The sequence below is a fragment of the Amphibalanus amphitrite genome, unplaced genomic scaffold (assembly GCF_019059575.1).
Source record: "Amphibalanus amphitrite isolate SeventyFive unplaced genomic scaffold, NRLGWU_Aamphi_draft 000456F_arrow, whole genome shotgun sequence".
NCBI classification, from domain to species: domain Eukaryota; kingdom Metazoa; phylum Arthropoda; class Thecostraca; order Balanomorpha; family Balanidae; genus Amphibalanus; species Amphibalanus amphitrite.
In genome coordinates, this window is record NW_024881950.1 from 168,408 (window position 1) to 186,346 (window position 17,939).

At 45.9% G+C, this 17,939-nt stretch overlaps 2 protein-coding genes across 2 annotated transcripts; both read left to right on the forward strand.

Annotated features, from left to right (window-relative positions):
- Nucleotides 1-3,073: 3,073 nt before the first annotated feature.
- LOC122391822 (endocuticle structural glycoprotein SgAbd-8-like) lies at nucleotides 3,074-4,530 on the forward strand. Its single transcript, XM_043386120.1, has 3 exons — nucleotides 3,074-3,302; nucleotides 3,634-3,804; nucleotides 4,148-4,530. Exons 1-3 carry the CDS (start codon nucleotides 3,105-3,107, stop codon nucleotides 4,433-4,435), a joined length of 657 nt encoding a protein of 218 aa, XP_043242055.1. The 5' UTR covers nucleotides 3,074-3,104; the 3' UTR covers nucleotides 4,436-4,530.
- A 6,406-nt stretch (nucleotides 4,531-10,936) lies between these two features.
- LOC122391824 (cuticle protein CP14.6-like) lies at nucleotides 10,937-14,624 on the forward strand. The gene is made up of 3 exons (XM_043386122.1): nucleotides 10,937-11,166; nucleotides 11,650-11,820; nucleotides 14,112-14,624. Exons 1-3 carry the CDS (start codon nucleotides 11,158-11,160, stop codon nucleotides 14,373-14,375), a joined length of 444 nt encoding a protein of 147 aa, XP_043242057.1. The 5' UTR covers nucleotides 10,937-11,157; the 3' UTR covers nucleotides 14,376-14,624.
- Nucleotides 14,625-17,939: the final 3,315 nt, after the last annotated feature.

Genomic DNA, 17,939 nt, shown 5'->3' on the forward strand with positions numbered 1-17,939 from the left:
TATGACCGAGGCTGGAATCCAGCAAACTCATCCTCCGCTTAGTGGTAATGAAATCTTCCCTAAACCACCCATGGAAACCATGCGACCATGCGACAGAAGCTGTCCGTGTTGCACAGTGCTGAACTAAATCAGTTGATGCTGCTATCTCTCGACAGCCCTTCACGCGAGCTCAAGCGGGGGAGACTGAGCTCTAGCACTATAAAAGTAAGGCGGACCTCACGAGGGCCTGGCGGTGCTTGTTTTACAAAGAAGTGGTGCTAATTCATGACCCATGGCTACTGCCGCTGAGATGTCACATATACCGCTACCGGGGAGGTGTTCGGATTACCGGCGGGCGGTGTAGAACAGAGTGGGCACAGCAATCGATGTCCCTGCCTGATTACCGGATGTTCGTGAAGTCCTGTTTAGAACAATGCAGTAAAACTCAGCGGTATATTGTCCACGATCTCAACGTCAGCTACAAGCGTTTGTGATTAACTTTTAACATATTGATAAATGATAATACCCAACTGCAGTGCTCCGTTGGGCCATTCAGTCGAACGCTGGGGGAGGGGGAGGGACAAAGTCTGTCCTCCTCCCCAGCGGGTCACGTTTCGTATGCTGGAAGATCTCCGCACATGCCTACTACCGTTACCGATGCGCACGTATGGCAATTATCTTCCAGCCCTTAGGCCGCCAATTCCATAAATTTCGCCTAAATTTTTAGCAAAACGCTATCAAACGAACAAAACAAGCTCACCTCAACACGTGAGCTCACGTGTAATAGAATGTGCATGCTATTCCCATTAAACAGAAATTCTTACATTCTGTCATTGATTGTCGTTTCATTGTGATACCTATTTACATTTGCTTAGATCCAACTGTGGAACATTTCGCATTCTATTGTTGTTTCGCGAGGTGATATAACTGCAGGACAGCTATCAAAGCAACCATCACAAGCCACACCGTATTGCACGCTGGCAATATGCAGGTGCATGATCCTATGTTTTCGGGTCATAAGCGCACGTTACTTCAGGACATTTGGCCGCACCTGTCCGACCGCATGGCAAGCGGGGCAGTTGAGCGATGTCTATTACGCGTACGTACATCGTGTGGCACACTTCCTTGAAATATGCATAACGTGGCCCCCTAAAGCTTGCTGTTTAAACTAAACTGTGAGCTGGTTTTCGCGATAGCGTGTACCCATAATTACTTGGAGCGTGGCGACAAAAGCGTTGGAATTTCGCAGCCCACGTGCAAGGCCTGATAATGGCACCAAATTATGTAAGTCTGCAGAGCGCATGACATTTGTGGATCGCCGTATGGTTTATAAGTACCTACTATGAAAACTACCAGAATAGCCACTTGTACCACGTTACCGCCATGACATGGTGAATGACCAACTGGGTAGGTGACCGGCTCCACACTGTCCCTTACTGCTGCTGTGTCCGTAGGCCGTATTGGTTCGATAGTTCGATGTTATCCACGATTCCCACTGGGCTAATAACAACTGAGTCAGGACCATTGCACCTGCACAACGTTCCTTACTATCAGAAGATATCTTTACACATCTTCCTTACGTTTTCCTAAGTTTTTTATGTTGTTGTTGATAATTAAGAGTCGGAAGTCTTCGAAAAGATCACTCTATTACCATTAACAAATGAGCTAGCAGATTTGTGACTACAAGATTGCGAGTGCCCATTCAGATGCCCGATTTGCACGAGCACTGGCTCGCAAATTCGCAATAGATGCACGCACCTCCCATGAGGTCGAGGAAGTGCGAGCGAGAGCTGATACAGGTAATTCAGCATGTTTCTACAGATCAGTTTCTGGTGCAGAAAGCTTTGTTGATCCTCATTTAGTTACCCCTTTTTCGAAAATTGTATTTCGCCACTGCTAAGCAGTGCACTTATGAACATCTGTGAAAAAATGCACATAGCCACATAACCACCTAAGCGCGAATATGGTGTTTCGCTCAGCGAATCTTCCCTGATAAGAGGCGTGCGCACGTCCACAGCCTAATGCAATCGCTGTTTTTGCGCGCGCCGCTCCTGCCAGCGCTGCCAGGACGATCGCAGGTGACCGCAGTTCGCGGCCCGTAGCCGGATCGATTTCGTTTTTACTCGGCCGTTTCGTAACGCGCTGTCTGGGCAATGATGTATTCCATTATTTCATGGCATATGCAAACAGTATTCAATAACGTCAGCTGCATGATGTTCTGGACAAAAATAGACACTATATTATTTATTTCATGCTTGAAAACAAAATTAATTTCCAAATTATGAAGAACGACAGCGTTTTACTATGAAAAAAGAACATTAAAAAGGCAATTGTAAGCCCTTAATCCTGACCCCTTTATCGCGGCACGACCAAATAAATGAAAAGGCGCTAGTACTAAAAAACAAGGGCTCGCTGTCCTAATATAACTATTCTATTTGTCCGTTTCTATATGCTTCATGCGCATTATGCGAGCAATATGAACCGTTTCGATCGGGTATCCTGGCAGTCAGTGGCAGTCACAGCAAATCACACGTCAGCGCAGACAATGAAGCTGGCCATTCAATAGTCGTTTGTCTTGTCGACGGGCCACCTGAAATACGGCAGCATCGGGGGAGATGACCGATCAACAATACAAGCTGGAAACGGTCTCCAAAGAGATGAGAATGCGGAAGATGATGTCTGTAACTGGATGGCTTGCATCCAGCTCAATTCTCGCACTTTTCTCATTGTTTCCATAAGCGACAACTTAACTTTCAGAACTATCGCTCCCTGCAATCCACATACTCGTAATACCCTCCACTTTTCTGAATGTGATGTTTTGCATTGCCATTTAAAATATCTCACTCAATTACAAAATATTCTATAAAAAATATATCATCTTTATATTGTTGTCCAGTATATAAATAATAGTTTTCGAAAGCCTTCCGTCATGATAGGTCCAAAGATACCTCTGTCCTGCCTCTATAGGCGGGAAGCTCCAGGAAGCTTTGGTACCATTTGCGATTTCATCGTTGCTAAAATATCAAACCATCTAGTTTTTAGCCTTATTGATTATTCTACTTTTTAGATACAGCTAATTTATCTGAGGAGTCAAATCCGTGGGGTATGCATCAGTCGCGGGCTGTATGACTGCTGCGGGCGGCGGCACTGCAAGTTTGACCGGCGGTTTCTTCAGGAGACTGGGTGACCAGACGGTGGCCGGCCGATCAAGGTCGGCTGGTGTGGCCCCGGGGCAGAGAGGCCACTATATAACCCGTCTGCAGCCGGTCAGCCGGCATCAGATGAGCCCACAGCCTCCATCTCCCCACAGCACCATGAAGATGGTGAGTACCTACCTCCCGATGGGGACTCGCAAGGGTGTGGCATGTCACCACTGGTGTTTGAGTGCAGTTGGTGTCCGAGTAGTGCAACTGCATGGATGCCAGGACTAATAACGACTTATCACTAAACTCTGCGATACAACTTCGAGAAAATATTATTCACAATCACTAGTGCATTGCATTGTCTCTGGTCCAACCCATAATCTAGTTCTGTTTCTCACTTTGTACCGCCAAGTGAGAAATTATTGACAATCAAAAGTTTCGATGTCAAATATTAAATTTTCTGATGTTTATGACTGATTTATTCCTAACCAGGTTATGTGATCATTTTCAGTTCGTTGCTTTCCTGCTGGTGGCGGCTGCCTCGGCGGCTCCTCAGTTCGACCCTCAGTTCACCAGCCCCGTCCAGCCCTTCCAGCCGGAAGTCCGCATTGTCAGCCAGAAGTTTGAGCAGGATCAGGTTGGAAACTACGAGTACGGATACCAGCAGGACAACGGACAGCAGGTACGTTTTAGTGACTTTCAATGGTCGAACTTGAAGAAAGCAGCTTAATTTGCAATAATAAACAATGAATTGCAAATCACGTCTTCTAATTATATCTTGCATACCAATTATTTCTCAAATTAGTGCGCTTCTTTGTGTGGGGTAATCTCGACTTTGGTTTTGTTCCGCATAACATTTCCCATGTGTGACAGCACGACTTGAACACTCTTATTTGTAGTTTGCTTCTACTTCAAGTGGATAATTCTTAGTCTGAAGCTGCTACACAATATTAGCGACGAATGTCTACAATTTTGTTGTTTCAGCTTCCAGTTTGAATTTATTCATCATATTTGTTGCATTGCAGGTACAGGAAATCGGCCGCGTCGCCCCGGGCTCCCAGCCAGAGACCGGAAGCCTGGAGCAGCAGGGCAGCTACGAGTTCATCGGTGACGACGGCAACACCTACCGCGTCGACTACACCGCCAACGAGGGTGGCTTCCAGCCGCAGGCCGCCCACCTGCCAGTGGCGCCGGCTCAGATTCCCGAGTACGCCCAGCTGAGGCAGGAGCACCCGGAGCTGTTCTGGGCCGAGAACGGAGGAGCCGTCATCCAGCAGCAACAGCAGTTTGGTCAGACTCAGCAGTTCTTCTAAACTGAGATGATCTGACCTGTGACAAATATTCGTGCAATTATCATGTGTGTGCCGGCTTCATGTTTTATGAAGCCAAATATATCCCCCAATGCATACATTTTTGTTTCGTTACTGATGTCAGTTACATATAATTGAGAAGCTACCAAACCAAAAACCAGGCAACACGATTGGTAAAAGCCAAAAGCCGAACCAGCTTGGAATCATACGGACAAAGTGTCAGTTTTTCACCAATCTAAAAGACTTTCATGTATAACATGAAAGTCTTTCATGTTGAATCTTCATCTTCATACTTGAATCTTCATACATGAATCTTCATGTAGGTTCATCATGCTAGCCAAATCCCGAAATATTAGGAAAGAAATATCAAACACCATGTTAACCCACGCCAGTCCGGAGGTGTCCGGAGACCTCTGCGGGTTTTAGCAGATATCTAAAAAACGACAGCGCTCCACACCGCTGTTTTTGGTACATCTGCTCATCCATCTTTTCCGCACAAGTTGTAAAAGATTTCAGACCCAGGTCGCTCAAGGTCAGGTCACCAGGTCACGTCAAGTAACCTCACCTCAGAAAAAAAACTAGAGTGCTCGACATAGCTATACCGACTGAACGAGCGCTTTGAAATTTTATGCGATTGCTAGGAGTAACAGTAGGTATGAAGAAAATATATATCTCGGAAATCTGACATCTGTGACCAAAGATCAAGACAATTTACTATCTCTTCACGATGTATAAGTCAATGGGAGAAAATTGAAATGCGCCTCTTTTGAACGAACGCCGTTCTTAACACTCTCAAATAACGTTTTACTAGTGAACATGACACACTGAATCGGAAAATTGGACCGGTGACCCCTCTGTGTGCCCCTGAGGTCATCTCAAGTCATGAGAGGCCCCCTGCAGTTTTTTCACAGTAGCTTTTGATAGAGACATGCTAGAGCGATTACAACTCAGGTGTGTTCAGCTCGACGATACGGATCGTGTGATATGCAACATGACCCTTTCTGCTCAAGCCATGACCTTTACCTGAGGTCAAATTTTCAAATTGACCTTTTAAGGTCAAACTATAGTTCATTCGACGCATTTCGACAAGAGGAACACGATTCTGGTAAAAGCTGTGTCGGGACTATTGAGTCAAAAGTTATTGCATAAAAGCATTATTTCGTAAAACATATTTTTAGAGTTTTGCTGTCTGGAGGCTAAAATCGTCAACCTGATGTCAAAATTGAGGGCTAAAATTCTAGAAAGTGCGGTCAAAGAGTTATCGAATGCGCTTTTCCGCTGCGATGTGTAGCCTTATTGGCTACCGAGTTATGGGCCAATTTGTAAAAGAAATTGTTGAAGGCAAAATGTAACCATTGATATCCTTTTGTGATCTGATTTTTTACCTGAGCTAAAACGACCGTAATGCTCTCTGCATCATTTTTGACACTCTTTCGAATGTCGCTTACCGCGTGTCGCGAAGTGGCCCAGGATTCGACTACTTAGAGAGTGGAGCTGTTTTCAAACATAACGGCACCAATCTGAGCGGTTGGCGTCAAGCTCCGGCCAGGAGCGGGTGAAGACAATATTACAAACATATTGCTTTCAACGGCAAGTAGTAAGTACCGACGTGTTCATGTTCGGTCGCCTCCTCGGTAGGAACAGAGCCGATCTGTGTTCACAATGTTCCACTAACGATGACGTCACGTGGCGCCTGGGCGGTGTGACGAACCTGGCCTATGAGCTACCTTGAATACGGTCCGGAATACCTACCGGGTATGCACCCCCGCGACCTCCTCGGTGGCAGAGCACCTGCCCGCCAGCTCCCTTAGCGTGTGTTCCAGCAGCTCTCCTTAGCTGAAAGACGCCTAAGGGGTTGAAGGAAGGAGTTACAAAATGAATAGTAAGAATGTCTTCGCGTAGTGTGCCGATCGCGTGCAGTATGGGAGAGGCGATGCCATTTGGAAGATCGGTATATTTCCGTTGTCCCTTATCGTGAGAGGGTTACCCACGCACAGTATGACGACAGCGCCGCCTCTAGCGCTGCTGAACGCCCCCTGCCGGCTCGTATGAAGAGCGATCACGCCTCTGTACTGTCACGACATTTGACCTGGCCTGTGACGTCATCGGTTTGACCGAGGTCAATGAAATTGGGCAACTAGGTAGGTCTCCGTTGGGGCAATCTAACTTCGTTTGCTGCTTGTCGCTATGCTGCGTGGTTCTCGAGAACTTAGGGGGAGGCAACCCAACGGGGCGCGTTGCTCGGCAGACACCAACGGGGCGCGGGTTAACATTACGACATAATGAACAGTGAACTCTAACTGACCTCAGGTCAGTGACATAAAAACGAACCATCACTTATACAACTTGGTGAACTTAGTACATCCTGAAAGTTTGAAGGAAATCAGTTCAAAACTGTGAGTAGGGCAGGTGCATGAGGAATATTGGAGTTTGAACATGACCTTGTACCGGTTTTTCTGACCTGGTGACCTGACCCAAGGTCACTTTGACCTGCATTTATTAGGTCATATGTTAAAAGGCTGCCCCACAGGTTGTGCCAAATTTGGCGGTGCATCTTTGAAAAAAAAAACTTGGGGGGAGGGTTCGCATCGACCCTGTAAAGGCAAGGGTTAACCCGCGCCCCACTGGGGGGCTATTTATAGCCCCGCCTCCCGTTTTTCTGCAATAACTTCCAAACCGCTTGACGTATCGACGCCAAACTTTCAGTACCTTCGGCTGCATCAATCTGACACCTTGTGCCAAAATTTGAACTTCGTAGCTACCATAGGTCGGCCGAAAATGACGTCAGAGTGACGTCATGTTCGGCCGATTTCGACGCAAAACATTGAACCACGGCAATCGCTCCCAAGAGCTCAGTTTTTAAGCTAGGTCCAATTTCTTTCCATGAGAGGACTCAGAATAGACTGCGCTATCAAACTGCAATCTCGGATTTTCGAAATGTTGAAAATTTTGAAAATTTTATATAATATAATTCAAAATTTATATTTTTACATTTTTTTCAAAACATTATTGACTTTTCGAAAAAAAACGGAATACATTTGATAGAACGCATTATTTTGACTAACTCTAGCAAGTTTTAGATAAATATCTTCAAAATGGCCAAGTTATACGCATTATTGCAAAAAATTCACAATTATTAATTTTTAACATCAATTTTTCAGCACGAATTTGACATCGTACGCCAAAATAAATAGCACCATCGTGTTCCTGAGCTCAAACTGCATCCAATAGACACCTTTTTTGTTGAAAAATTTTAACTTCAAAATTTGACCTTTTTTGACCTGAAAGTGACCTGACCTAAGCTAAATTTGACTCAAAATGACCTCGAATGACACAGACGACATCAAATTCGAAATGTTTGGCCTAAATCGACCATAAAACATGTGTCACGTGACCGACGGATGATATAATATTTTCGTGACCTGTGATGACCTGACCTTGACCTGAAAATCAAAGTACAGGTTTGCTACCCTCAGAGTATCTAGAGCATCTATTCACGAGTGTGTGACCCAAAAATGAGCCTGATCTGACCTGTAAGACGGCGGCCAGAGCCCAAAACGTGAAGAAGCCAAAATGCTAATAATTTTTACTTTGACCTGACCTGTGACGTCATCGGTGACCTCGAGGTCAATGAAATTAGGTTTCGTTCGACAGTTTTTCCGGGGCTATCAGACGCCGTTTGAATTTTGACGATCGGCCCAGCAGTTTCGGAGTTAGGAGGGGGGCTATGAATAGCCCTCCCCCCCCAGTAGGGCGTGTTTATACGCAGACCCCAGTGGGGCGCCCGCGCCCCGCTGGGGTCTGCCGACCAACGTGCCCTGCTGGGGGGGGGGGGAACTTGCCCCCCCCCCCCTAAGATCTGGGCCGGGGCGTCGCGCAGTCGCGTGACCTCCACCAGCAGGGGCTCCGAGATATTCTCATGATTGGGTGAAGATCTCGAGAACCACGCAACATAGCGACAAGCGGTAAAAGGTGTTGGATAGCCCCATCAGGGAACTACCTTGTGACCCAACTTCGTTGACCTAGGTCAAACCGATGACGTCACAGGTCAGGTCAAATGTCGAATTTTCACCTTTTACAGGCATTTCAAGAAATGCGTTGTAAAATCGAGTAAAATGCATTTCATTGAAAATCATCGATGGGAAAATGTTCGTCAAACACATATTTTGTTATTTGAGGTCACTGATACCAGGTCAGGTCACAGAGGTCAGGTCACTGAGGGTCACATTATGAAAATATCATGTGGTGCATGTTTTATGGTCCATTTTATATGCCAAATACGATTATGTGGGTCAGGCAGTCTTGAGGGTCAGTTTAGATTATGTTTCGGTGAAGGTCAGGTCAAGGTAAGGTCAAGGTCAGGTCAAGGTCAGGTCAAGGTCAGGTCAAGGTCAGATCAAGGTCAGGTCAAGGTCAGGTAAAAAAAGGTCAAATTTCAAAGTTGATATATTTGCATAAAATGGGTATGGATTCGATGCAGCTTGTCACGGGGAGTTTAATGGTGGTTTTTGTTTTGCGCTACGTGGTCTAGAATTGCTAAAAATTGAGTTTGAAAATATGACGTCATCAATTTTGAACAGTTTTTTTCGCTATAACTTGGCCAAAAAGGAGGTATCGATCTAAAATTTAGTATGTATATAGAAAGGCGTGGGACTATCACAAATATTCCGTTTTTTCAAAATTCGGATTTTTTTATTTTTCTTTTGCTTAAAAAATCATTTTTTTGAATTTTTGGGGGTTAAAATCCAAAAATTTTGAAAACCGAGGTAGCAGTTTTGTAGCGCTATCTTTTGTCTACATGACCATATAAAGAACTTTGAAATTGCTTGGTAACTGTAGCTTTTGTGAGCGTTTCACGATTTCATGTTTTTGCTCATTTTTGCTCGAACATGACCTCAGTTTGACCTCAATAACTCCTGACCTAAGTTGACCTAAGACTTGAAATTTGGTGTGAAGGTGCCAAATTGATGCCCGGAAAGGTACTGAAACTTTGGTGGCGCTGCGCGCCGCGGTTTTCTTGCTAAAGGAAAAACCACAGGGAGGGCCAGTTGCCCCCCCCCCCCCCAGCGGGGCGAGGGTTTTAACTCGCGCATGGCTGGGGTATTTTCCATAACGCGAGTGGCTGAGGATGGGGGGGGGGGGCTATACAGAACCCCCCCCCCCCATCTCCGAAACTACTGGGCCGATTGCCAAAGCTCAAACGGCGTCTATAGCCCTGGAAAAACAGTCGAACGAAACCTAACTTCATTAACCTCGAGGTCACGGATGACGTCACAGGCCAGGTCAAAGTAAAACTAATAATCAAAGTGAGATCAGCATTTAGCTTGTTCACAGTTCATGTTCTGGCCGCCGGCTCACAAGTCTGATCAGGCTCATTTTTGGTTTACGCACCACTCGATATATGCATTAGATACCCTGAGGGTACCCAGCTTGTACTTTAAATTTTTCAGGTCAACGCCAGGTCATCCTAGGTCACGAACATTTTATATCATGTATCGGTCACGTGACGCATGTTTTATGCTACATTTCACTCATCGATTTCAAAAACAGGCTGTCGGAGTTATTTGAAGTCATTTTCAGCTGCACTTAACTGAGGTCAAGTCACTTTCAGGTAGAAAAAGGTCAACTTTAGAAGATGAACTTTTAAAAGAAAAGGGTGTGTATCAGATGCAGGTTGACCTCACGAATAAGATGGTGCCATTTATATTACTGTACAATGTCAAAAACGTACTGAAAAATAAATTAAAAAATATCTTTGATTGTGAAATTTCAACTACAAAGCGTATAACTCAGCCATTTTTGAATATATTGTGCTGACATTTTCTAGAGTAGTTCAACGGTAGGTGTTCTATCACATATATCCTCGGTTTTTCGAAATGTCAAAAGAAATTTAAAAATCAAAAAAAAAATATTTGTAATTGTTTATGCATATTTTTCGATATTTTCAAAGTTTTGACAATTCGAGATGTCAATTTGATAGCCACGTATATTTTCAGTATGCTCATGCAAAGAAATTGGATCTAGCATAAAAAGTGAGGTTTTGAGAGCGATTACCGTAACTCAATGTTTTGCGTCAAAATCGGTCGACATGACGTCACTCTGACGCCATTTTCGGCCGACCTATAGCTATAGGAAGTTGTAATTTGAACAAAAGGTGTCAAGTTGATGCCGCTGAACGTACTGCAAGTTTTGTGTTGATACGTCAAGCGGTTTAGAATATATTGCAGAAAAACACAAGAGGGGGCTCTGAATAGGGCCCCCTCCCCACCCTCAGGCATAAACGGGTTAAATGGGTCGTTCACTCTGGCGTACATATGTATTGCTCGTTTCTTTCCTCCTGGATTGATTGAAAATCTCATGTTTTAAAAAAGCGAAGTCGTAGATGACTAAAAGGTCTGAGACCATCTTGACCCAAAAACCTTTGACAATATCTCCCACCATTTCTTAACCCCTTTCCCTTCCTGACTTTAGCTCTGCTGACCGAGTCCGTTTCGCAGAAATTCAGTGAGCTTTACGAGATGTGAGCTGTCAGTGAGCGTGAGCCCCTGAGCTGAGCGGGGGTGGAGGTGAGATCGGTAAGATCGGCTCATCGGACTCATCTCACAGCTCATCTGCCACCGTTTCCTCACGGACCGGGCCGACCCTGAGAGCGGCCGGCTGGGCCTTATAAGCGGCTGAGCACTGCTGTACGGTATCAGTTCTCTGCTGACCGACACACAGCCAACATGCAGATGGTGAGGATCCCGCTACTGCTGCTGTGCGGTGGAAGTTATGCGGTTGTGTTGTGCCTAATTGTCAAAGGAGCTGTGCGCTTTAGCTTTGACGTGGAGTGAGCCAACTGGATACGCTTGAGTGCATTAACAGAACTAAATTTTGTTTCCACTTTACCTGTAGTCGGACAAACCTAAGAAAAAACGGAGAGTGCCCGAATCACCGTGCACGTGTTTTGCTTACTGGAAATGTATATGATTCGGAGAAAATTTGTGTGAAATGCAGTGAGAAAAGTGTTCTCGAATATATTTCAGGTTATGTAAAGGAACGTGCATCAACGGCGGTGGTACTTTAAATCCGTTCTTTCTTTAAATCCGCAACAGCTTTATTTCAAACGTACTTACCCAGTAAAGCCCTGTATTTCAAAGCAGCGGTTGTATTGCATGTGCTTTTCTCCTCAGAAACCTGTCCATGCCTGAGCTGATAAATTTTCTCTCCATTTTCAGTTCGTTGCTCTCCTGCTGGTGGCGGCTGCCTCGGCGGCTCCGCAGTTCGAGCCTCAGTTCACCAGTCCCATCCAGCCCTTCCAGCCGGAAGTCCGCATTGTCAGCCAGAGGTTCGACCAGGATCAGGTTGGAAACTACGAGTACGGATACCAGCAGGACAACGGACAGCAGGTACGTTTTGTCCTCTTTATCTGTTTGTGAACTTCAAACATTACTCACAAACACACCGTACAAAATTCAAAGCCGATGTCATTTTCATCGTTTCAGTTGATGCGCACTCAACGCATGCATTTAGTGTGTGAATGACTTCAATAAGTTTTATTTGCAGTTCCATTACTCAACCAACTTTAACCCTCGCCGGCACAGGGGGGGGGGGGGTTGATGCAACCCCCCCTAAGGTTTTTCGCGAATAACTCGCGTAAAAAGCGGCCGATCGCGACGAAACTTTCAGTACCCTCGCATTGATCAATTTTACACCTACCCTGAAAATTTCATGACCCTGACCCCAGTGACCTTTGACCTGTGACCTCTTTTCTGTGACCATGTTTGGCAGAAATCGCGGTTCGGCGCATGTCGGCTCGCATTAGCCGCGCGTTTGCAAGCTTTTCGTGGTTTCAAACGTTCAAACATGTGATTTGATGTTGCTCCCATGCATTAGGGTGGGTGTCAAGGTCACCTGAAGGTCAGGTCAGGTCATTGACCTTTGGTGACCTCGGGTGACCTCGGTTCACTTTTTCGAGTTTTACATGTTTCTAGGCTAGTTTTTTGAGCTGAATTCGAATTTAGCAACAATTTGAACAGTTACGAAGTAGTTTTGGTGCCTTCGTAACATGTTACGAAGCTGTCCGAGGCGGTTGACACGTATTACGAATACCCGTCACAACCCCTACCGGTTGACCTGACCTGACCTGACCCGACCTGGTCTAAATGCTTAGAGACATCATCTCTGATCGAAACTAACACGATATTCGTGATCAGCACCCCGGAAAACCACATAGCAGTCACACTTTACGACTTTCTAACAGGTTCCGATTTTCCCGGTTTTCGGGTCATTGACCTGACCTGGAAGGTCACCCGATGACCTAGGACCTTAAAATTGGGTATCATCGGCTTCGTCTCGTGACGGACAACACGCTCGTTTTTTCCGCGAAGCTCTAGCTCGATCAGGGGCCAAACGCGAGGGGAGGTCGTATGTACCAACCCCCCCCCCCTTGTGCCGTCGAAGGACTCAAAATGGCCTGTGCCGGCGAGGGTTAACCCGCGCACCGACGGGGGGGCGGATATCCGCCCCCCCCCCCCTGAGGTTTTTCGCGGATAGCGGGAAAACCGCGGCGCGTAGCGCCGCGAAATTTGGTATGACTATTCTCTCATCAATTTTACACATGGTGTGCAAGTTTGAACCTCCTAACTTTTAAGGTCAGGTCACCAGGTCACTTTGAATGACCCAACCTCAAGTCACTTTTTTGCAACTTTGTCACCGTGCCAGAGCTACAGTAGATGTCGGAGGCCTTTGAAAGTCGCAGGATGTTATTAGGTCATTAGTAGCTACAATTTGTATATCTCGGAATTTTGATGTCGGTGACCTAAGGTCAGGTCAATTTCGCGACCTCCCCATTATAAGTCAATGGGGGAAAAATCAACTCCCTGTTTTTACCACTAAAACGGGTCGGAATGGCCCCATATACCATACATGACTTCACATACGATCAACCTTCACTACCTTGAGGTCTGTTTTGCTGTTGGGCAGCTGTAAGGTCATGTGACGTCATCAAAGGTCACCAAAGGTTTTTTGCCAATAACTCCTTACAGGAACAAGATACAGCCGCGCGGATGGTCTCATTGTGTTCAGCTCGTCAAGACGCATCGAATGATATACATGATGACCTCGAGGTCACGTGACCTGAGGTCAACCTTTGACCTTGACCTTTCGAGGTCAACATATATATCATTCGATGCGGATTGACGAGAGGATCACGATGATACCCTTAGTTTGTTCCTATCTTGACTACTTCGAAAGTTATTCGAGAAAAACCCTCTCCATATCTAGCGCCGCCATTTTGACTTTTTCGACCCCTGTGACGTCATCTTTGACCTGACCTGAAAATGACCTTAGTAAAAATTGTAGACCTTGTCCGTGCGTATCCGATGCCGTTTACCGCTTGTCGCTATCTTGCTTCGTTCTCGAGATCTCAGGGGGGGGGGGCGGTCATCCGCCCCCCCCCCCCGTCGGTACTAAGTTGGCGCAGACCCCCGTCGGTGCGCGGGTTAAAACACCGTGCAGCGCAAAATGCTTCGTTGCAAAACAGTTATAGGTATACAACTAAAAACTGGTTTTATGTGTTGAGTTAACAATAGTTTTGCAAAATGGCAAAATGGCAGATGATTGCTTATGAACATGTGATGTAAAACAAGTAATCCTCTACCAGGAGCATGTCACCAATGCATCTCAACTTTTGTTGCAGGCCCAGGAGGTCGGTCGCGTTGCCCCGGGATCACAGCCAGAGACCGGAACCCTGGAGCAGCAGGGCAGCTACGAGTACATCGGCGATGACGGCAACACCTATCGGGTAGACTACTTGGCCAATGAGGGTGGCTTCCAGCCGCAGGCCGCCCACCTGCCAGTGGCGCCGGCTCAGATTCCCGAGTACGCCCAGCTGAGGCAGGAGCACCCGGAGCTGTTCTGGGCTGAGAACGCTGTGAATCTCGGCCAGACGCAATTCATCTAATCAATTATCAGCTCACCTCCTAATCGTCCTTGGGCACCAGATATCATGTCTGTCCTCAAAAACTCTTAGAGATGGACCAAGACAGCAATGAGGTCAAGGTTCATTGATCTTTATTCAACTCCTTACATCTCCCCGTCATTTTTATTATACATACTGTTTCAATCCTCAGTCTCCTTCCCCCGACTGTTAGCTACTGGAATGATTGAGTTGCCAGTCGAATGTGGTTGCAATACAATGTTGTGGTGCCTTTCAAATTGTTTCGTTTGTCAGAAAGTGCATATTTTCGCAAGCCAGTATAGAAACTTGAAGCCACGCAATTTAGATAATGCTGCTGAGTTTTGTAGTTTACACTGTACTGCTTACAAAGTTCAGGTTAACCCTATTCCTGGCGGGGGGGGGGCCTCAGGAGCCCCCCCCCCCCCTGAGGTTTTTTGGTTATTTCTCCCAAACGCGTTGAGCTAGGAAGCTCAAATTTTCTGACTTTTCCTATAAGGCTTCTACGCAACATGTCTGAAAATTTTGAGTTGATCTGACCTCAGGTCAGGTCACCAGAGGCGGTTTGGTGACCCTACCTCAGAAAAGTTTGCAATCACGCCAGAGCTAGAGTTTTTGACCGATCAATTTCTTCTCTTCAGGCTTTAGTTAGGGTACCAGTATGTACAATTTGTATATCTCGGAATTTTGATATCGGTGACCTAAGGTCAGGTCAGTTTCGCGACCTCCCCATTATAAGTCAATGGGGGAAAAATCAACTCCCTGTTTTTACCACTAAAACGGGTCGGAATGGCCCCATATACCATACATGACTTCATATACGATCAACCTTCACTACCTTGAGGTCTGTTTTGCTGTTGGGCAGCTGTGAGGTCATGTGACGTCATCAAAGGTCACCAAAGGTTTTTGGCCAATAACTCCGTACAGGAACAAGATACAGACGCGTGGATGGTCTCATTGTGTTCAGCTCGTCAAGACGCATCGAATGATATACATGATGACCTCGAGGTCACGTGACCTGAGGTCAACCTTTGACCTTGACCTTTCGAGGTCAACATATATATCATTCGATGCGGATTGACGAGAGGATCACGATGATGCCCTTAGTTTGTTCCTATCTTGACTAATTCGAAAGTTATTCGAGAAAAACTCTCTCCATATCTAGCGCCGCCATTTTGACTTTTTCGACCCCTGTGACGTCATCTTTGACCTGACCTGAAAATGACCTTAGTAAAAATTGTAGACCTTGTCCATGCGTATCCGATGCCGTTTACCGCTTGTCGCTATCTTGCTTCGTTCTCGAGATCTCAGGGGGGGCCGAATCGGCCCCCCCCCCGCCAGTTTCTTGTCCCGGCGGAGCCCGCCAGGAATAGGGTTAACCCACGCCCCGTTGGGCTATTGGCGGACCCTACCGCCCGTTGGGGGGGGGGGGGGATTTCAGCCACCAGATCTAGGAAAGTTACCGATCGATTTTAAAAATTCAAATGGCGCTCGATAGCGCCACAAGGTAGCGCCAACTACTTTGTGGTTGTGACCATGTTTCGTTGACCTTGATCCAACCGATGACGTCCCTGGCCAAGTCCACATTTCCCCCCGATTATGGGCCTTCTAAGGAATGCGTTATAACATCGAATAAAAGGCATGTTATCGAAAATCATCGATGCAGCGTTGGTCGCCTAATACCAGGTGGGTGCGCTCCGGGCTTTTAACCCGCGCCCCGTAGGACTATCGGCGGACCCTACCACCCGTAAGGGGGAGAGGCCGTTTCAGCCCCCCCCCCCCCAAGATCTCAGAAATTTACCGGCCGATTTTCAAACTTCAAACGGTGTTCGATAACCCCATCGGGGAACTACCGTGTGACCAAATTTCATTGACCTAGGTCAAACCGATGACGTCACAGGTCAGGTCAAAGGTCGGATTTTCACCGTTCACAGGCATTTCAAGAAATGTGTTGTGAAATCGAGTAAATTGATAATTTATTGAAAACCATCGATGGTACATTGTTCGTCAAACACATACTTTGCTATCTGAGGTCACTGATACCAGGTCAGGTCACAGCGAGGTCAGGCCACCGGGAGTCACAATATGAAAGTGTCGTGTGATACATGTTTTATGGTCCATATTACATGACAAATGCGATTATGTGGGTTAGGCAGCCTTAGGGCCTAGGTCTTGCCTAGGTCACGTTTCGGTGAAGGTCAGGTCAAGGTTAGGTCAAATTAGGTCAAATTTCAAAGTTGATACTTTTGCATAAAATGGGTATCGATTTGATGCAGCTCGTCACGGGGAGTCTAATGGTGGTCTTTGGTTTGGTTTGCCCTACGATGTTTGGAATTGCCAAAAATTGAGTTTCAAAATTTGACGTCATCATTTTTGAACAGTTTTTTTTTTCGCTATAGCTTGGCCAAAAAAAACGAGACATCGATCTGAAAATTGGTATGTAGATAGAAGACGGTATCATCACATATATTCCGTTTTTTTTCGAAACTCAAAAAACTTTTGGATTTTTTGGCTAATACATCCCAAAAAGTGCTTTTTTTCTTTTTCGGAGTCAAAAATCTAAAATTTTAAAAATCCGAGATAGCAGTTTTGTAGTCCTGTACACCTTTTATGTCTTGATTATTTCTCTGTACCTATCTTTAACCCTCGCCCGCACATGGGGGGGGGGGTGGTTGCCACCCCCCAGGTAGTCTTTCTGCTCTGCACTCAACATTTTTAGAGCTAGAAGGCTGATTTTTCGTATAGCTGCTCCTCTATCCTTTCTTGATGTCCACTGAAAATTTAAAGTTTCTGTGGTTTTTGGTTTTGGAGATATGACCTTGTTTTTCAGGTCATGCCATGACCCAAATGGCCAATTCTCAACATCTTGCGTTATAGGCTATGGGCCTTGTGAGCTTTTGACACCTTGATTTCGGCCTTTTTTTGCCAGTCTTACCTCCCACCTATCATGGAACATGTTGTTCGACGATGTACAGATGTCAAGGTCAAGGTCAAGGTCAACCTAGGTCATCTAAGATAATTGCGTTTTAGGCAAGCGGAATTTACTTTTTGTGAAGTTTTTTGACTGCATTTTTTGTAAAAGCTTCTCAGATCATGATTTCATGTAATATGGACACAGAAACAATCGGTGCACACATCAGTATACACACAGACACACACAGACATACAAACACATATAATTGACCTTGACCTAACTTGACCTGAAATGACCTCAGCAGCAAAAACCTGGTCGGGTAGTGTGACAAAGAGGTTCTAGCTGGCTTGGCACAAGAAAACGGCATCGTCATCGGTATATGATAAGCAGCGCACTTGATATCCAATGTTGACCCAAAACAGCAACATTTTTTAGTTTGACCTGACCTGGAAGGTCAATGACTGACCTGAGAAGGTAAAACTGGGTATCATTGGATTTGTCTCTTCCCAAAGAATCTTTTTGGTGTTTACCGCTAAGCTCTATCTCCAAGAGAAACGAAATGACGCGGGGGGTGGCAACCCCCCCCCCCCATGTGCGTTCTAGGATGGGAAAATGGCATGTGCGGGCGAGGGTTAAAGCTGTAGGCCTGACAGGTC